The 22,400-nt window shown below is 38.8% G+C and overlaps 1 protein-coding gene across 2 annotated transcripts in view; it reads left to right on the top strand.

Moving 5' to 3' along the window:
• Positions 1 to 250: 250 nt before the first annotated feature.
• The window catches only part of LOC306862092 (dachshund homolog 2-like), a 144,796-nt gene continuing 122,646 nt past the window's right edge, over positions 251 to 22,400 (top strand). Inside the window, exon 1 of one of the 2 annotated variants that reach the window (XM_079404722.1) lies at positions 251 to 918. In XM_079404722.1, coding sequence (XP_079260848.1) covers positions 422 to 918 — 497 coding nt within the window. In that variant the 5' untranslated portion in view covers positions 251 to 421. The remainder of the gene's footprint in view (positions 919 to 22,400) is intronic. The other variant, XM_079404723.1, reaches the window with a different exon arrangement.

The following is a 22,400-nucleotide window of genomic DNA, read 5'->3' as shown; positions in this document are numbered from 1 at the left end:
AGAAAACGTGTAACCAAAATAACAGCGGTGGTCAGTACAAGCTAAAGGCACGAATTAAATACTGTATATAGCCTATCATCTGTCTAAAAAGTTGTATTTGCTTTTGATAGTGAGAAGAACACAAGTCCCCGCCCATCTCTGGCAGATGGCCAATAACATTTGAAGGCGTGTGCCATCACGCTCTTTATTGGCTGAGAGGGCTGTCACTCCGGCCTTTAGTGGGCAGGCTAATTGAATCGCTGAGTGCGATACACTTCTATCCATCTCACTCGCGAGGAAGGTAGTTGCACATTACCGACTATCAGCAGTCGCTACCGGAGACGCATGAGAAACACCGAGTGAAAGCCGCGAAACAGTACGAGGAGCCAGCAAAGGTGTGCTTGACTCAAAAGTACGGAAAGGAGGAAACTTCGCATAAACTATGGCCGTATCAGCAACTCCTCCGGTGCTTTCACCGACCTCCACTCCCGGGGGCGCGAGCAGCCTGTTCCGTCCCGACTCTCTGTACTCCAGCCCGGCCGAGTCCCCGCGACTGACCAGCAGCATGATCAACTCTTTCATCACCGGCACCGTCGGCGGCGGCGGCGGCAGCACTAACGGGAACGGGCCCGGCGGTGTCCACAATAACGAGTGTAAGATGGTGGAGGTGCACGGGGTGAAAGTGGCTTCGTTCACCGTGGACGGTCAGGAGCTCATCTGCCTCCCGCAGGTGTTCGACCTGTTCCTGAAGCACCTGGTCGGCGGGCTGCACACCGTCTACACCAAGCTGAAGCGGCTGGATATATGTCCGGTGGTGTGCACGGTGGAGCAGGTGCGGATCCTGCGCGGACTTGGGGCCATTCAGCCGGGCGTGAACCGGTGCAAGCTCATCACCCGAAAAGACTTCGAGGCGCTTTATAACGACTGCACCAATGCCAGGCAAGTCTTAGCCTATATCGCACATGCATCTCACATTTACGCTCAGCTTTGGAACCTGAGGTGCTTTTCAAGTTCATTCAGAACTATAGCAGAGTTGTCGTACTTGGAAAAGTTGCGAACACTTTATGATAACTTTAATAAAAAATGATTTCATGCGTGTGCAAATAGGAATATTTATGGAAATATATGAATTAGGCTACACGTTTATGACATTCATATTTTAACGCACGCGATCTAAACAAGATAGTTACCTTTAATATAATTTAATAATGTTTTAAATTCATTTACTTATAAAAAAGTTATTATGAAGTGCTGTTTGTGGACTTGTCAAAACACATTAAATGTCCAAAATGAAACTTTTGTGTAAAATTGGTTGCAATCAGTTTTTCCTTCTGCCAAACCACCTGCAGTTTTGACCTCTTTTCCGTTTCCAATCAAATCATTGTCCTGAGAAAAAAAAAACAATAGTAACAAAAATAGGCTAATAAAACCGTGAAATTAATAAAATAACTTTGTTCGGAATCTTTTTGACTTTTTGACCACTCGATCTGCTTTTTACGTAACTGTCTTTATACAAGCGTTTATTACAGCGCAAACATAGTTATTTTAATGATTCAGATCAACTAAAAACAAAAATATGATATTCATTTACACTTATATATACATTTTATATATTACATATTACACTATATATGGGCTATATATTTCAGCTGCCTTGTAATAAAATCTGTTTGGAAGGCAAATTTGAATAGCTATTCTGAAATTATGTTTAAGCTTGAACTTGCAGGATTTATTTAACTAATGGCATAAAACAATCCACACAGCAAAGATAATAAAGATTATTATTATTATTTTTTTAGAATGTTTTTTTTTTTTTTTTTTTTGCCTTTAAACTCTTTATAAGTTTGCTAACTTTCCTGGATCTACTATATTTATAGCCTTCATTGACTGAACTGACTCATTATTGATCATTCTACACTAAGTGTTTAGAAACCTTAAGATTTTTAAGTACAGTTATATTTGATGTTTTCCCCACTTTTATTCTTGCTTATACAATGACAGCTCTTTGGACTAGGGGTCATACTTCAGTTGTATTTCACTTTATTCTGTTATTCGCTCCACAGAGTCAGGCTCACATAAATAGACATCAATATCATTTATGCACTTTTAACCCATGTAATATCCAGGGCCAGATCTGGAATTCTTGTTTGATACTCCATTTGTCTGGATGATGTCCCACGTCTCATTTGGATGAGGTGTTGGGCCATGTTGCATAAATCAATGAATCACCTCTCCTGGATCTGTGTTTGGTGTAGAGATGTTATTCTTAGCTTGTTATCATGACAGATGCATTAGTGTTCTCAGGCTCCTGCAGCAATATCAGCTTATGTGTGTGTGATTGGTGTGGTGGGACTCAAGGGAGCAGTACACCTTTAAAGACCTTTATCATCCAAGGAAACAGTTTCTAATTATATGTTAGTATAAAAACGGCAGCATCTTCACTTTTAGTGGAATAACAGTCAAAACACAGTGTATAAAATTGATTTGACTTTTTAAAAGACATCATTTGAAATCATTTGTGTTATTTATACAAAAATGTAATATTGTGTCATATATTAATTATAAATGAAATATAATTTATACATTACATTAAATATATATTTTTGAAGTAAAGGCTGTCCCCAAAAGTTCACAACCTTTAGTAACCTTAACCTCAGTATCTCTATGTATTCCTCTCCATGAAGTGCTTTGCATCAGGTCTAGTACTTTCAATTTTCTATTTCCATTTTCTTACTTTCTCACAGGTAAAAGGTCAGGTATTGAAAATTGGTCGGGGCGAGAAGGTTCAGGAACGTGGTCTTAAAGTGCGCTTTTGCACAGCGGATGTGTGTGTGGAGATGCACGCATGTGTGTTTTAGGGAGAGAGAGAGAGAGAGCGCATATCCAGATGGCCATTCTGGGCAAGGTTCGGTAATTAACCTTTTAACATCCCCAGCACAACCTCCAGAAGAATCCCCCGTTACTTTATTGGGCTTTGCGCAGTTCTGAATCAATCTGCCATGCATATCTAATTAGAAATGAGGAGCGAGGAGAAAGTGAGCGGGGGAGAGACCGTTTTACAACATTATTTTGTTTAATTTTGAGTCCAGGCAAAATGGACAATAAGAGAATGAGGTGCGGAACACTGCGCTTTTCACTCTTCTGTCAGATTGCAGCATACGGTCGGATAATGAAATTGCCCGAGCAATGGGCCCCCCTGAAATTGAATTTGCTCCTCGGCATCGTTGCTTTACAGTTCACCTTCGCAAGCATCGCTTTTATAGTCAGATTTAAACATCATCCACTGTCCTGCTACCAGATGGCTGAAACTAATGTGCGTGCTGGCTCCTCGCCTCCTCTCCCTCTCTCTCTCTCTCCTCCTTCAGCACAGGCTCACTGGGAGAAGGGCTAAGCTGAGACAAATGGGTGTCTTTTGCCTCAGTTTGTACGGGACAGCTATGGAGAAGCGAGTGAGGAGTGTGTCTCAAAATTTATACTGAGCTGCCTACATAGGGGGTGTTCAAACAGGACAGACTGTCGTATTGAAAGCAGCCAGACAGGGCACGACAGAATTAAAGAGGTCACAGAACATGCCGTTTTACAAACACTTAAGAGTGCGACGCAATGGCCAAAGGCATTCATCTCATGCATGTTTAGATAGACCAACAAAATATAGATAGGGGTGGGAATCTCAGGGATTTTTACGATACTGTTTCTGTTTCCTCTTAATGATTCCCTAAAAGTTCCATTATTCCACAATTCTTTGAAGACTGTTAAAGAGTAAATATTAGGGAAAATGAAATTGCAGATTTGATTGCATTTAATGCCCTCAGCATTCAAATAATCAGATCATATCACCTTTCACAGAACAGATAATATAAAACAGTTATTGCAAAAGGTAGGCTATTTACAAAGACCATTTAAAAACTTTTTAGGGGTGACAAATGTATGATTGTAGGTTAACTATATTTTAAATAAAGCATTTTTTTTTACAAAAATATATAGAAAGAAAGAAACCTTTTTTTTTGTAACATAACTTTTAGGCCTTTTGGAGTTGGACATGAAGAATGCGTAACTTACATTAGTTTATTCAGCTAGGACCCATTTATAAGTAGTCATCGTTCACAATATATAATTTGAAGTCATACCCTGGTTGCATTTTGTGTTTTGAGGCACTAAAACGAACCGACTCATAAGAGTCGTTTGTTCAGGAATCGGACTACATTGATTGCGCTCTACGTTTTTGATTCACTAAAAAGAACAAGCTCATAAGAATCATTCGATCGGAAAATAGGACTACACTGTTATACAATAGGTATAGTTATACATGCACGTCATACATTTATTTATTTATTTAAAACGAGACCGGTTTTGAAAAAGAGTAGGTTCTGGGTTCTGAATCATCCTGAATCATATACTCAAGAACGCCCAGCAGTCGGCGCGTTCCGAGTCTGCAGCTGAATGTGCTGTCTAGGCAGGGAGCTCACTAGGATTTCAGATACAGCCTAAAAATATGCAAAGGGCTCTTTAAAACTTCCAGACTAAAAGACAGAGAAAGTGTCCAAATCAGCAAACGCACGCGGCACTTACGGCTCGCTTTTTATGATTTCTCAGCTCGCAATTGATCTTCAAGTTTTTAATGCATTCATTATTTATTAAAACGAAATTTGCAAGCTAAACATAACACTAAACTAGTTTGCACTTGGGGACTGCACTTAGGAAATTGAATGGGAATTACATTAGAGATGAACATCTGTGCTTGCTCTCCTGCCTCTTCGCAAAGGTGGATTGGATTAGTTTAACTGTTTTTCTCTCTCTCTCCACCAAGTGCAAGAACATCCAAAAAAAGTGCAGAAAGCTCTTGTCCACTAATATTTATTGCATCACTGACCAGAGAGTTACTTCATGCGAGTAACATCATAAAAATGAGAACAACATCCCTGTTTGCATTCATGCTAATCGCACTTTAGCAGGAGTTGCAGGAATTGTCAGGTTAAATCATAAAACGCATTACTTGTTCGAAAGCCTGTCATATTTTTTTTCGTCTCTTGAAGCGATTTGCTTTTTTTAGTCATTAATTTAAAATGTGTCTAATTCCCATCCTTGCCCCAGGCGCGAGCTACCATCACACCGCGCGTCAAAGCGCAGCGTTTCAAAGATTCCCTAAAATGCACAATTTGACACCTTTTAAGAAGCATAATCTGTAGATTAATTTGAATTGGTACTATCTTACGTATATTGATTTGGTCTGATTTTGAGTCGCGCATAAGTGTGAACACTAAATAATACTGGAAAAAATTTAAAACAAAGACATAATGTCGGACAAGGACCACAATTGTCTCCACATCAAGTGTCAGGAGTGCGCGCGAGCCTCCAGGTCTCTCTGTGTAGTCGCGCGTGCACGTGTGCGCGCTCGGTCCATATGGACAGAGGCTCAGCGCCTTTGGCTTCGCCCGAGGCACCCCAGACACCCCGCTGTCTCATCAGATCTCCTCAGATTGTCGCTCTTCCTTCGGCACACCTTAATGTCAAACATTAATTATACATCCACCTTTTCTGAGGTTGTTTTTTTGCAGATTCACTCTTTCCTTTACCCTTTTTGCACAGTAAATTATGAATTAATACAGTTTGAAGCATCAAGAAGGGCTTCAGTGTATCTGTATGTTAGTATGTGAACAGCTGTCATATCTCATATCCAGTGGCCAAAATGATCAAGCCATGCATTTGTGTGTGTATATATATATATATATGGGGAAGTCGTGGCCTAATGGTTAGAGAGTCGGACTCGTAATCGAAAGGTTGCGAGTTCGAGCCCCCGGCCGGCAGGGATTGTAGGTGGGGGGAGGGAATGTCCAGCGCTCTCTCCACCCTCAATACCACGACTGAGGTGCCCTTGAGCAAGGCACCGAACCCCCAATTGCTCCCCGGGCGCTGCAGCATGGCTGCCCACTGCTCCGGGTGTGTGTTCACGGTGTGTGTGTGTGTGTGTGTGTGTGCATTTGTTCACTACTCACTGCTGTGTGTGTGCACTTGGATGGGTTAAACGCAGAGCACCAATTTCGAGTATGGGTCACCATACTTGACAATACGTCACGACTTTACTTTTTTACTTTTACTTTATATATATATATATATATATGTGTGTGTGTATATACATATGATTCTGATGCAAAAACCTATGTCTGTGATTTTTTATTTTAAGTGAGCATTTTTATCAGGCTTCAATGTTTAGGTTCAGTAATTTCACTTTAATGGAAAGGAAAAGGCGAATGCCTTATTTTCAAAATGTTAGAGGTTCTTGCATCTGAAGACTTCTTAGCCTATATATAGACATATTTAAACTAAGTGGCATTTATTTTAAAGCATTCTTCCTTTTTTGGGATTAAGAGTCCATATAGTTTTTGGGCCACCATGTAAGATAAAAGGATAGAGATTTTTAGAGAGTTTTATTTACATGTAGTTGAACATATTTTGTAAAGGCAAGCGGGCAGCTGGTCTTACAGACCGGCTATTCTGTCCATCTCTGTCTTATTGCAAACATGTTTGAGTCGTGAGAGCGCTTAACTGCTGACGGGCTCTTATAAACCAACTTGTGGCCATGTGAGTTCTCATTAATGTTGGCGGGTGCCTGTTCCAAGCCACAGCGCTTTAATAACTAGTCCCATGCGTAACCAATGAATTAGAGGCAAAGCAAAGACACATGTGGTCAATTAGTAATGGAAAGGCGCTACTTGAATCTTCTAGGCACAGAAATCACGAAAACAAATTAAGAACGCCGCTATGTATGTGAATCTGCACAAATTACATATTGACATCCGCAATCATTAAACGATGTTTGAGGAGCATTTAGAAGCTGCAATTATGAAGTTAGCTCTTAATATACACCGTCTCGATGGGGATGAGGAATAGCAGGTGTTCGCTGATGTGCAGCGACGTGGGAGAGAGATATAAGAGGTTAAAACAGACAGATGGATATGGCCTGTCAAGAATCTCACAAGAGGAAAAATGACACTTTCCGCTCACCGTCCGCAGCCCCGCAGTTACGGCAGGAGAGAAAAAAGCAGGAGAGAAAGAGTGTCATTTTGACTTTGGGAAAGTCTCCTCCTGAGCTTAATGACACATCTGCAGCCGGGCTATATTTATTACAGTCATGTAGAATAAAATTGATTGTCTCCTAAAATTAATTTTTGCTTTGCCTCTAGCAGTGCTTTAATGGAGGACACTAGGCCCCGTGCAAGAGTATTGTTTAATCACATTAGTATCACAGCCCCCAGGACAGCGGAGATAATTGTACAAACGAACATCAAAATATGTATCTCTTACTCTTATGATTGAATTATGCAAATGACTTATCTCCTGCCCTTCCAAGCACTAATCATCTAATTAGGACTGATGTTTTAAATGCTTGTTTTTGGATGGGGATCCGGGGAGAAGCAGGAAGCAGAAAATTGAATGTGACACTGAAATCGGCAAAGTAGTTTGTACCGGAAGAGCTGGTGTTTTCTCCCCCTCCATTGTCTGTCGTTGGCGGCGAGAAGACGGTTAGAGCATTTTAGTGAGTATTTTAAAGGCCCTGAAACATAAGCCCCATCTAATCCATTTTCAAGAGTTCATAATTTTTTCTGCCACTTTAATAGTTTAGCTTGACACTAAGCGGTAGCCGTGCCGCGCTGGAGGGGACTAAAGCTGGTCAAAGAAGCGCTAACTAGCATCCCAATTATGCCGATTAATATTTCATGACATGTTCCACTACACTTCCCCGTTCCTGCGAGCTAACAGCTGTTGATCCGCTCGCACAAAGCGTTTGGCGCGCCAGAACGGAGAGGTTAGGGTAATGACAGGCGAGCTCAAGTGAGCGTTTGCCACTCTGTCTCAAAACGCTCTGACTCTCGGAATCCCGTTTTGAAGCACTTGAAAGATGTGAAGATCTGAAGAAATGACAAAGTCATGCTTTGCCCTGCTCAGAAGAGTGTTTACAGTTGTCTCTCACATCTGGAGGCCATAATTTGCCGCATTACCCCCCTCTGTCTGGCTTGGGCAGATGGGTTCACCTGAAGAGCACAATGCTGCTCAATGCTGCTGTTAATGACCTCAAGGGAGGCTTGCTGGGAAATGACGAGCTCAGGCTTAAAATCACTCTAGTTTTGAAAGGCCTTGCAAACTTAAACTTGAGTGTGATGGATTGAACATGGATGTTGTGGAATTCTGCAGATTCCACTGTTCCACATGTTAACATACATGAGGTTTTGTAGAAATTGTGAGAATAACAGTAACAGAACAAAACAAATCTGTTTTGCACTTTATGCAACAAGAGTGTCTCTATGAATTTTTGTCTCCATCTGTTATATTGCATATGTATCGTCCATCTATTATTGCAAAAGAAAAACTCAGCAGTAAATATGAATTAATTATGAAATAATTTTCATATGAATGTTTTACACACAAAAGTTGATTTATTTGTTTAGAGGCCAGACATTTGAATTATTTTGTAAATATTTTGGAATATTAATTTAATAATTATTGTAATTATTAAAGTGTATTTTTTCTCTCACGCTCTATAGCGTATCTAATCTATAACAATACATTAAAATATTTAAAAATTATATCATTTATGATTAAAAATTTATATAATTATTAAAGTATAAATCGTTTCATACCTCTCTGTAGTGTATTAAATATATAACAAACAATACATTAAAATGTTATATAGAAAATATTATTTATTTATTTATAATACACACAAAATGCCATGCACTTGAATTTTTATAGAAATGTAATGGAATACTAATTTAATAATTAATATAATTATTAAAGTATAGATTGGAAACACTAAATTATGTTGTCAAAACTCAAAACTGAATCACCATATTAATGAACGCTTTCACTAAATGCTTTGACAAAATGAAGGTATACTGAAGTCATGCTGCAGTCAAACGTAGAAACATCTGCTTGCTCTGGATTATTAAAAGAAGAAGTAAAGATGAAAGCAAGGTGGAATGCAAGGAGAGATAGGGTCAAGGAGGGTGTGGGTGAGTGTTTGTATGTACGCGAGTCTCTTTCTGCGCCTGGGTTAAATCAAGAAAAGCCCTGGGTATGTGGTGACATCATGGCCGGTTTGGTGCTCTCGTCGGATCTGTAAGGGATTCATTCTGTCTCTATCTGCCCCGGGCAGCCCAGCTCCAATTACCAACCCGCCCCCTCCCCACACACCCTTCTGCGCATCCGGAAGTCTGCAGAATAAGCCTATAAAACTTTTAAAAACCACCCAGGAGCGCTGCACTATTCATATCATACACATGGAAAGATCATATTCCAAAAAATGCAATTATTTCAGGCCTTATGATGGAACACAGTTGCCAAATGTTTTATAAGTACTGTGATCATGTGACCTCCACCTGTAACATGCTACATGTCTCCTGTCATCCTCTGCACTGTCTTTGAGATTCCTTTGGCCTACAGTAAATAGTATACCGTCAGTATATTTTTATCTGGGAAATTTTGATCAGCATTTTTGATAATAAAAAATAACAGAAGTATAAAACACACACACACACACACACACACACACACACACACACACACACACACACACACACACACACACACACACACACACACACACACTTATATAAGTTGATATTAAGACTTAATTTGCTTTTTAATAATATATGTGACCCTGGAGCACAAAACCAGCCTTAAGTCGCTGGGGTATATTTATAGCAATAGCCAGAAATACATTGTATGGGTCAAAATTATTGATTTTTCTTTTATGCCAAAAATCATTAGGATATTAAGTAAAGATCATGTTCCATGAAGATATTTAGTAAATTTCTTACCGTAAATATATGAAAACTTCATTTTTGATTAGTAATATGCATTGCTAAGATCTTCATTTGGACAACTTGAAAGGCAATTTTCTCAATATTTAGATTTTTTTGCACCCTCAGATTCCAGATTTTCAAATATCTCGGCCAAATATTGTCCTATCCTAGCAAACCATACATCAATGGAAAGCTTATTTATTCAGCTTTCAGATGATTTGAAAAATTGACCCTTATGCCAGGTTTTGTGGTGCAGGGTCACATATAATATAATTCTTTTTAACATTTCATTCAGTTACTGAAAAAACCCTTAGTACAAAATTCAGATTTCAATCATACTGCCACTCCTAAGTCATCTGAATACTTTTAATAATGACAATTTATCTTAAGTTAAAACATATGAGCACTCTTCAAATTGTCAACAAAAATATTCACCCTGCTCCGGTTTGCATTGCACTTCATTTGTTGGTTTGAAAGAGATTCAAACAGTCCTAAATGTGAATGCTCAATAACAGCTGCTTTTATGGGTTTTCCATTCTCATGTTTTTTTCCTGTGCCCTCATAAGTATGAAGATAGTTTCCATTAATAGTAGCCCTAGGGCTGATTGGAAACATGTTAAGCATGTGCACAGACTATAAATTGGAACCACACTACAAAGCAGGTTATGTGCTTGTTTATTCACCATTACGATGGCTGTGTCTTAAAAATGCCTTATAGAGACACTTCATCCAATCAGAGAGAGGGCTAAAGGCCACGCCCATATACAATAATAACAACTTTTACAATCCTGTAGAGTAAAAAAATGATTTTGCTCAATTGAATTCATAAAACAAACTGAATTAGTTACACACACTGTCATCAGTAGCTTTCATCCATCTGGATGGTTCTTTTCCTACAAAGCAATGCGTGGTCAGTGTGTGTATTTGTATGTATGGATGGGTGGGCTGATGTTGTGCAGGTGTGTGTATGTCTGAAACCGTGTAAATACTGTGTCTGTCAGTAGCAATGGGTGTCATTTGTGTGTGTATGTGAGATGGGGTGGTGGGGGTTTCTCTGATGAAAACAATCAGGCCCTGTGTGGTTTCATTACAGGGTAATGTCTCGCCAGATTGTTACGGATAGTTAAAATGAAATGAAGTGAATTAGGGAAACAAGGGGGAGAGCATGCACAACGCTTTATTGCTTTCTTTTGAAGACACACTGACAATGATCTGCCTTCAGTTTAGTGCATGTCTCAGATAACATATCAAAAACTACCTCCGAGTGTGTGTGTGTGTGTGTGTGTGTGAGAGAGAGTGAGTAAAGGTAAAGTGTGTGGGCTCGTCTTGCGCTGCATTCTTGTCAAATGTGGGATACATTGTCTTCCACCTTCCTGTCTCTGACTTTGTCTCTGGATCCTTTCGAACTTTTGGCCTATTTGAAAAATTGGATGCAATGTCATCAGTACATTGTAAATATATAGAGTATATAAAATATATTGATATATATTTCAGGGATTTTTGATGCCAAGGACCCCACATAGTTTTATGCATAAAGACCCATTTATTTTTATTGTGAGAAAAATTGTATTGTGTTAAACATATTTTAGGTGAACTCAGTCTTATAAATTTATTTTGTATAATATTTTAGTTTTCTTTCAAGTTTTTCCCTCTACTTGTACACCCTTGCAGCCCCCCTGGGGTCACTGGACCCTAGTTTGAAAACTCCTGTTTAATTAATTCATATTATAATAAATGGAAGTCAGAAAATATAAGTTCGGCTAAAAAAGAAATATGATTTATTATATAATTAAATTTGGAACATACTATATATTAATACTTTAATGAACAGTCTCGTGCAATTTTAATGATCAATTTTCTGTCAATTATTTGTTTGATAAATCACTTCAAAAAATTACTGGTTATTAAAAAAGAGTAAATGTGTGCTATACATTGGGGCTAATTCATTAAACATAAAAAAGAATGAATTTCGGTAGTAAAACCATTGTCACATAAATTGCCATATTCACTCGAATTAGATATTATACAAATGAAACAATTTACATACAAATTTGTTCCGCTTGTGTTTGATGAACAACGTCCAATGAGAGTAGAAAAGTTTCAAATAAAACTTTATAATACATGAGCACAGGCCCAACTTCCGAAAAAAGTGACATTTGCTTTATAGTTTATTATAGTAGCAATTTGCAACAATTTGATCAAGTATAGTTAAAACAGAGCCAATATTTACAATCAGAGTAAGTGTAATTGAACAGAATCTAAGAGTAGTATCTTTTTCACTGTGCTGTAATTCAACAGTACACACACTCTTCCTGGCTTTTCCCATGGTGCCTCAGTGTGAGATTGCAGTGTGAGAGATGGCAGGCACACCTGACCCGTCTGTTTCACAGGGGCTTGTGGGTAATGGATGGTCAGAGCTTTTTTTGATGTTTTATTGAAAGATCACCACGGCTGTCCTGGCTTTCGCCTGACTATAAATCAGGGTCCTCTGTGGCCTGGTGGACTGTCCAGAGTGTGGTTTATGTCAGCCGGGGCAGGAAGAGCTTCCTATCCCATCACTCCACCTCACCTATATCACCCACCCACACACCCACACACACACACACACACACACACACACACACACACACACACACACACACAGTACTACCGCCTCTAGATCAGCCAATGGGACCCCTAAACAATGTGTCTGTCAGACATAAACACATATGCAAGTATCAGTCGGCTTTGATACTTACATAATATATATATATATATATATATATATATATATATATATATATATATATATATATATATATATATATATCAACGTTAGCGTATCGGCTGTATTTTTGAGCTTTTGACACTGTCAGGTGTTCATGAGCTATATATCAAACTGCAACAGTTAATCAATGAGATCAATATAAATTGATGATGAAAATAGTGGACAAGATGTTGTGACTGATTATTTGAGTCTGTGCTCTTTGTATGTCAAATATGTTTTTGCATGCACTTTATAGCCTACATATTATATGTTATATAATCTTCAATTGATTTGTTACTTTTTTTTTATCCAACAGATTAAGAAAAAGTTGTTGCACTCGTTAAATTTGGTTTAAACAAGAATGAAACATTTGCTTTTGTTTAGTAGAATAATTGAGTAATTGACTATTTATTCATTCATATTAATCAGTTATTGTAAATTCTAGATTATATAAATTAAATTAATCCCTTTCAAATAGTAATATTGTAATAATGTATTTTGATTAAATGCAGATTTTTTTTAAATTGATTAATCTGAAAATAATTGGCAGATTATGACTAATCAATGAGATTTTAGTTGTATATCTTGTTGAAAGACATGTTGGACCAGATGTAGAAAACTGCACGCTTTTCATTAAATTGCTGAAAATAAAATAACCCTTTTAATCAATTAATCTAACAAGTATTCAAGAGTGATTATCAAACGAGTTGTTAGTTAGTTAGTTGCAGCCCTTTATCAGAGATATACATTTAGGTACACATTGTATGGATTATACAGCATTCATATAATTGGCTCTTGTAGTTGTCAGACAACCATAAATTGCTTTTTTCCCCTCAATATACTGTAGTCTTTCTGGGCCGAAAGCATCCCTCTTACGTTTGTTACACTCAGAGTGCTGATGCAGCACAAACGGTGTGGTTTTCTCACCACTCTCCCTTAATACTGCTGTTAATGAGTAAGTTGATGTAGTTGAACGTTTAGTTAATAAATATGTCAGACTTTTACCTCTCTCTCCCTCCCTCTTTCCACTCCTTGTCTCTCTCTTGCAGTTTCCCAGGCTCGCTGAGAAATCGCAATTAGTTTTAGATTTACGCTACGATGACAGACAGTGGTATATAAATAGAGGTTAAACACACAATTTACATATTAATTTCATGATTCATTTAATCAATGATTTATGTGGATATAGATTGCTTTTAATCCGCCTCTCAGCGGCAGCGTTTGCTCTCTCGCTCCTGCTCTTCTCCGCTCTTCACCGAGCATGACAGAATAGAGTGCCGAGCTCTTTCTTTTCCTCCCTCTATCTCTCTCTCCCTCTGTCTCTCTTTCCTCGGAGCTGTTCAGTGGCTCGGAGAGGAATGCGAACGGAGGGGCTCCAAACGGCACTCCTAATTGGTTTAATTTTTCAGTGCGTGCACCGAACCTGACACTCGTTTACTGTGCGCTGCTGTATCTCCTTTCTCTCTCTCCGATCTCCCTCTCGGCTCTCTCTCTCTCTCTCTCCATTAATAAAAGGGTAATAATCGCTCCGGTTAAAGGGATGGTAATGAGAGCAGTGGTTATGGTGATTGGTGGCGGCGGTTGTGTATTCATAACAGATCTCTCATACTGAGGCAAGAAGGCTGTAATTGAGCCATGATTGAGACACATACGCTCCCCTCCACCGCACACCAACATGGGACCAGTGGGAACGCCGGGGAACTGAACAAAAACGCCTCTGTGGTGGCAAAAGGAACCAAGCAAGGCTAAAGTTTTAGACGGTTCTACTTAAGTAGTATGTAGACAAAAATTTGAAACAACTAGAATGGTTTAAATGTTTTAACATTGATGGTTTTGTCTTTTTTTGTGAATAGTAGTAGCCAGAGGGAAGTACAGGATGTGTAGGGAACAAGATTGGGAAATTGGTGAGCACCAGTTCACTTAACCTTTGGCCTCTGGCTCTACGATCTTCAGAGACTGACAGATCACCCAGACCGATTAATCGGCCGATATTTGGCCATTTCCAAAATCAAGCAACAGCCAATTTCTCAATTTTTGTTTCTGCTGGCACAATATTATAGCAATTAGTGTTCAATTAGCATTTCCATTGACTGAAAGAACTTGTTTTGAATGTCCTGTTCATTGCCTGATTGGAACCGCTCATCTTAACCATGAAAGCGTTATTTATATTATATATGACATATCCCATGATATAACTGAAGCAGCAAACGATCAAGTTAAGCTATCATTGATTCATGCCTTCTGTTATTGTGCAAGATTTTACTCCCTTCAAAAGTTAAATCAGAATGTTATTGTGATACAGCTAATAAAAAAAGCCTTTTTAACCAAATAACACTGTGTTACACAAGTAGGAGATGTTAGCTTGTTAATTGAAGGCTAACTGAAAACACAAAGGCTTCAGCTGTGAAACTGAAAATACATTGATTTACATATTTACTAATAAAATGATTTAGCATTTCCATTGAAAGTTGCTTTAGCCAGTTGAATGGCTTTGGGGTCTAAAGGTCACAGGATTCTGTAGTCAGCCATGAACAATCATACTTCATAAGTAAGTGCATATGTACAGTAATGACAGCTGTTTATCTGATTTTGATGGCCTGTGTATTCTCTAAATGTATTTTAACCGAGAAGTCCATGAATTGAGCTTGATTTTCTGTTCAAATGTGTTACAATAACACCCCACTTTGTATTCACCACGTTTTGATATCTGTCCCCTGCATGCTGTTCACACTTTATTTTCTTATCATATTCCACATTTGGCTGAAAAATAAATGCGGTACATCCAAATGACAATCACTAGAAAAAACATGTTACTTAAGTGTTTTATCAGAGGATTCAGACAAACAGACCTTTTTCGTAAGTCGTAAATGAAGATTAAAGCTCATGTTGGCGGAGAAGGAACAAATTGGGATGATTTATTGGCGCTGACATGAACGTGTCACTGCGGGGGGAGACCGGAATAAGAAAGAGAGAACGAGAGAGAAAGTGGGGGAGGAAAGGTGGGATACGGAAAGGCGCGAGATAGCTGTTCATCTCGCGGAAGGTAAATAATGATCTTTAATTATTTGCTGGCGGAGCTGTTGAAAGCTCGGGCTGATACTGTCATTGGGACGATGCAGCTGGTGTGACGTGTGGTTAGGAATGTTAAACGTGATAATGGTGTGTGTGCGTGTGAGAGAGCATCGAGGGAATGTATCTCCAGACGCATATGTGTGTGAATGATGGCTTTGCATGTAATAAAAACACACTGGAATCAAGCGGCAGGTAATAGGGCTGTGTTAACCTCCATCCATTTAAGAAGAGCCCCAGGTCCATTGATTGGACGCTCATCAGCCACATATAAATCCATCAGTTCAATCAATAAATGACTCATGATTGAATTGCATCATCATTAGTGTTTATGACACACCATCTCTCCTCATTTGGCCTGAACAAAAAAACGCTGGAAATGGATGTATTCAATCGTGACGTCATGGGATAGGCCAAGACAGACTATTGCATGCTTTTTGCTTGCTTTAACTTGATTTTTGAAATATGCCATCACCTGTTTGATTCATTTAAATGTATTATTATTGTTTGCAAAGCCAGTATCAGTAAATTCACTGTGCAATACATTTCATACATTGTGCAATGTGCATACTGCTTTCACTATGCAGCCTTATCAAGTGAAATATCTCTCTGCAGATAAGAATTCATAAAAACACAGTAGCAAGAAAAACATGATTTTGAGTCATGAGTTTATAATGTCAAGTTCAGGTCAGCTTTCTAAATGGGGGTGTCCAACCTTAGAGTTTAGCTCCAACTCTAATTAAACACACCTGAACCAGCTAAATCAAGGTATTCAGGATGACTAGAAACTTCCATGCCAGTGTGTTGGAGCTGTTTTAAAATATTTCTCTGTTTGTTGGAATAGCATAATGTGTGAACTTCTGGCTCAACCAATGGCAGGAGTTTATGGTGGCACTACAGAAGGCCAGGCAAACTCGTGGTTGGAGTGTTTAGGAAACCTGTTTGGACACAAGCATTTTTTTTCTAGTGATACGAAATTTACATTTAAAGTCAATATTCACAAGCCATTTTACTTCCATGATTTACAACCATAATGTGAAAAAGGATACTCAACAAGAAATTGGCAAGACAAGACTTTTCGGATCGTGAAAATTTGGCATTTCATAATAAAATGAGTCAAACCTGAAAGCTAATTTGCTAAAACAATACCTAAATAGTTTATTGGCTATTAAGTGAACACTGAGGAGACCTCCGTGGAAAAAGAATGCCTTTTGAGAGGCAGAACATGTCATTTTATTTTGGTGAAAGAGTATGAAGACTTTTTTTATAACATGCACTAATTTGAAATCAGCACATTTGGATGTTGTTTGTGGATTACGATATACGAGTCCTTTTCATTTCTGCATGCTGTGAGTGTATGTTTTATAAATTTACCACTCTGCAGAAAGAAGTACCCTCAACACCAGTGATTTGCCAGACTGGCACCAGGCATGCTGGCATGGGCACAGACTGCGAGTCAGAGGAGGGCTGTTCGCACACCCTTACCTGCCGTAAAACCCAGCCCAAAACCCAACCGCAGGCACGATCCACCTTTTACGAGCCCCGTGCAGCTCATAACACACACCGGCTACACATGGGAAAGTGAGTGTGTGCGTGCGAGTGCGTGCGTTTTTGGCAAATGCGTATCCCGGGATGCTCGCACAGCCGTGCTAATATCTCTCGTAACCATTTCAGCTCATTAATTTTCCCCTCAAAGTTTCCTTCAGTCGCCCCTGCGCAGGGTGTATGGTGCCTCTTTGATATTCAGAGTGTGTCGAGCCGTTTGGACGAGGAGAGCTCTCTGAATAGACACAGCTCAGAGTTTAATAACTCTAAAAGAGGACTGATGCGTTTGGTACAGCTGTACGGCGAAACATATGAAGTGGAGTTATCTGGTGTTAACTTTATCTGATCTGGCGTACAAACGGTTATCTCTGTGTCCAAGTCAGCAATGAGGGAGACACCAGACTACACAAGCTTGCTGCAAAATCACTCTCTTTCATGCATGCATGCATGCATTTTTCACTGCATGTTGCAAAAATCCAGTGATACAAAAAGTAACGTGAATCAGTCTAAAATGTCTTGTGCTTACATTTTTTCAGTACGTCACAAACATGCACAGATGCAATGTGAAATATTCTGAAATGTCTTGCATGCATCATTATATGTTTGTTGAATGTCACGAACATCTGGTGATTCATAAAGTACCCGTGAATCGGTATGAAATGTTTTCCACCAACACGCAATTATCAGCATGTCACAAACACTCACAGATGCATCAGGTACCTTGAATCGGTCTGAAATATTTTGCACGCGCACATATTTTTCACTACATCACAAACACTCTGAGATGCATCGTAAAGCAAAATCTGCATCCATGCATCCACATGCCTTTTTCTGCACATTAAAAACATCATAAAATAATGTGAATCAGTCTGAAATATCTTCCACTAATATGCATTTATCAGCACGTCACAAACACATATAGATGCATCAAGCACTATGAATCAGTCCGAAATATCTTACTGAAATACATACATTTGAGATGCATCAAGTCATGTGAATCATCAAAAATTTCTTGGATGAATCCATACACATTTTTTTACTGAATGCTGCAAGGATCCAGTGATTCATAAAGTTAATGTGAATCAGTCTAACTTGTCTTGCACATACACATTTTTTCAACACATCACAAAAACTCGAGCAAAGATGCATCAAGCAACATGATTCAAATCTTCAGAGCTAATGCATGAAGACAGTGCTTATAAATGCAGGCATGTTGTGTTCATCTCACACCTTCTCGTCCAACTCCAGCACCTCAGCATCTGAAGGACACCAGAGTCATGAACATATACATACGTGGCATCACACACTGACACATCCCTATGCACAGCATTGCATGGGAATGAAAGCGCGTGTATTTGAGCAGAAGAGCATGGTAAAATGGGCTGGTGAAGAAGCGGGTCAGGGTTAGTGTATACGCAAGGTCACGTTTAAAACACAGGGGTTGGAAGGGCCCATAAATCAGCCTGTGCATACGGCTGCCCTCCGCACTGCCTGATTTAACACCTGCGCCCAGACCTTCCTTGTCAGGCCCGGCATTCTTTATTACCCGCCTCTGCTCACTATAGCAGCAGCGCAGATAGAGTTCACCTTTGAAAGAGCCGCAGTAACTCTCTCTCTTTCTCGCTGGTGTGCTATCTATCTCCTTTCTCTTTTCCTCTCTGCCCTATGGTCACAGTTCAGGGAGTGGTCAGATATGTGAAGGTAGAAGGGGAGATGGTCACGTACAGGAAATTGACCGTTTAATGTAAAACCGAAAGCAGAATTCGACTGCGTTCACGCATATGTGGTCGGTGGTCTTGAACTGTTATTTACTTTTTGGTATGTTTTGTGAGTTGCTTTTTTCTTTGTGATTTTTGAGAAGAGAAGATCAAGCTGCATTGGCACAGTTGGCATGTCCTGCATTGTGAGTGTGTGACATAATACTCAATGCCTACAATCTCAGATAAAAAGGTTCAAAAGCTGACACTGGGGTGGAACCTTTTCAAAAGGTAGATCTTTGTACCTAAAAGGTCCATATTGGTACCTTAAAGGTACATATTAGTACTAGACAGCTTTTGCACCTTTTTTCTGAGATTGTAAAACAGTTTTAATTAGCATTGTGCTTTTTAATAACTTTTTAATTTACGCTTAATATGCAAGCCATTTTTCATAACCTCATATTCAGTCAACTGCACTGAAGGCATGTACGGGAAAATGACCATTTAATGCTTCCTTTTTGTTTTTTTAAAGCAGAATGTGAATGTGTCTGTGCAAGGCAGGTATGTGGTCTTGAACTGTTATTGGAAAGTTTCTGTTACTGTGCAATAGACAAATGACAATTAACCATGGTTTTACTACAGATAAAACCATAAAAACATGGTTAATGACATGGTAACCACAAATTAACCATGTTTTTGCTACTCTAACCATAGTTTAACCATGGTATTTGTAGTAAAACTCTGGTCATTTGCACATGGTTTCTGCACTTTTACTACAATAAAACCATGGTTAATTTTTGTCAGGGATGTAACTACACTGAGACATGCAAAACGGTTTAAACAATTTGCTATTTATTTATAATAACCATGCATGTAGTTTTAATGGCCTCACACCAATTTAGACGCTAAATAGAGGGCATGTGCTGGAAATAGACAATATAGTGCTTCCATTTCTGAAAATAGAAAGCTGAATGCAACTGTCGCAGTTGGCATGTTGGGTCCTGCAGTGTGATTTGAGAAACTGTCAAAGTGATTAAAATAGTGAAAACTTTTAATCATTGCATCTAAATAGTGTATATATGTAGTTTGTTTTATACATTCATCGCAACATTTTTTTATAGTGCAGAAATTGAGCTGTAAATTTTCCAAGCTCAACTTTGAGGAAGAACTCAAAGCGAACAAACACCAAAAGTTTTCTGCATGTCCAAATGCACATTTTTCAGGTCACCGCTCCAAGCAGTCGCAAATATCTTCCATCTTCTTTGACAAATCAGGATCTGGGTTATAATGTATGTTAAATAATAGAGCTCACCGGAGGTCGGGTCTTTGCTCTTTTGTCATCTGTAATAGAATCTTCTTTTCCCTCATTTCTTCTGCTGTCGCCAGGCCGGAGGGGCCCGAGGGGGCCTCAGGGGGACAGTGTGTAAGAGATGGACTCTGTAGCCAGGGGCCCGGAGTACTAAAATGCAAATGTAGTTTTTGATGGATGATAAAGTTGGCTATAGGATGATGGATCATAAGAGTTAGAATAATGAGAATTTAACAGAATACGAAAAACTGTGTGAAGTGGTACAGTAGTTTGGGATTAACTTTTGTTATTATTCCTATTTATGTCTATTAAAGTTACAATTTTAAACCACTGTAATTTAAACATACTTAACAGACAATACATGAAGTCAAAAAATTTGAAGCCTGTTTTCAACTTTTTAACGCAGCATTGAAATATTTCATGCCACAGCAAGCTCATGCCGCCCAGTACGCCCACAAAGCGCTTTTGTGTGTGTGTGTGTGTGTCAGGTCCTCCCTAATAGCAGCTTTACGAATAAGTCTCAAACATCTGACCACTTTGTCATAATGCGAACATGCTTGTCAGCAGGTCTGTGAATGTCTTACAGGATAGTTTAATTATAACGTCAGGCCGCTATACGCATTCTCCGTCGACTGACTGGCAGGTAGTCGCTCCGCCCGCCGTTCCGAGACTGGGAAGAAAAATAGAAAGTCGGTACTGTCTGATTACCGTACCTCTACGGTCCGTGGGCTACAATTGTTCTCGACGAAGCAAAATGCGAACGCTACCGTTAAAAGAACTTCGGCAAAATTCCTGTCACAGATGTAGCAGTTTCACGCCTCTCCTGTCAAGAGCCTCTCGCTTCAGTGCCGTTTCCGTCCAAAATGTAGTCCTTAGCATTGTTCGGCATTTCTTCCTCAACAATAGTTCTCAAAATGATGAGTGCTATTATTTGCCTGCTAACACTGACACATAATTGGATGGTGTCTCCCTTAATCTGAGCTGTTAGGCAACAGCGTTGTCAAAACGCTGAACAAGTTATGAGATTAATTTCCTATAGAGCATTGTGAGCTTGTCACTCACAAAGTGCTCATGAATTATTTTAGGGGCGCGCAGAAAGTTTTCACGTCACCTCGAGACGAGTTCAGAAAGATTCGGCTTTCAAATAAAGTCGCTCAGTGAGGGCAGTTGCCAAGCAGATTACAGTTTGTGCTTGGTAAATTGATTATTATAAGGTTACCACAACGAGTATGTTCGCATTTACCACAAAGCTACGCTTAAATATTAATGTGAAATGATGTCATTATAAAGTCAGTACATTGTCACAAGCTTAAAATTTAATTACCGGCCCAGCTCCGCACTGTAAAGTTGCATAAACTATTGATAGAGTAAGAGGATGTGAGTGACGGCACGGTTAAGGCAAAAAGCAAAGCGGCAGAAGCAATATGATAAAGTACACCAATGTTCAGTAATCAATTATGTTCATTAATAATAATAAAGTTCAATAAACAATTCGATTTGTTTATTTTCTAAAGGAAATTTGAGTGGTGCAAAAACATCCAAGGTTATGGAAAAAAATGATATATGTATGTCTATATTAGATATCAATCTATCTAAAATTGATAGCTAAAATTTGATATATATAAAATATATAAAATATACATTAAAAATATATTGAACTTTTAACTATTTAGCTTTCTTAAAAATACATGTTTCTTTTTTTTCTTTTCTTTTCTTTTCTTTTCTTTTCTTTTCTTTTCTTTTCTTTTCTTTCTTTTTCATGTCTTTTCGTGTCTTTTCTTTCTTTTTTGTGTATATAATTCCAAAGGGAAAAAAATGAAATGTTTCATTTTACAGAAGTTAAACGGTCATTTTGTGCTGACTATAAAGAGTGCATGTGACTTTTGAACTCTAGAGATATAATCTCTAATTTATAAAATTGAAGCTTTTGCAGTAAAATCAAAATAACCTGTTGCCGGTGTGGAATGGCTTGATATTAAACCAATTACACATTATCAAACCACAGCTGATCATGAATACTGTACAACCCATCCTCCTGCACTAAAGTCAATGCCAGAACATTTTAACTTCACATTTGACAAAGTACAGTTATGTATTAAAGGTGTATTGTCTGTATTCTCATCTTGCCATTTCTCTCTCTTTCTCCTCATGTGGCGTTCCGTCCCGTATGTGTCCCGGGTTCCTCACGTCAGGTAAGTGCATAGAACCACACTCACACATCACAGACATCTGATCTGGCACCTTTGGAAACACGC

This window comes from Barbus barbus, assembly GCF_936440315.1.
Source record: "Barbus barbus genome assembly, chromosome: 43".
NCBI classification, from domain to species: Eukaryota; Metazoa; Chordata; class Actinopteri; order Cypriniformes; family Cyprinidae; genus Barbus; species Barbus barbus.
The sequence above is the reverse complement of the archived record's forward strand: the minus strand, read 5'-3'. Positions and strand labels throughout refer to the sequence as shown.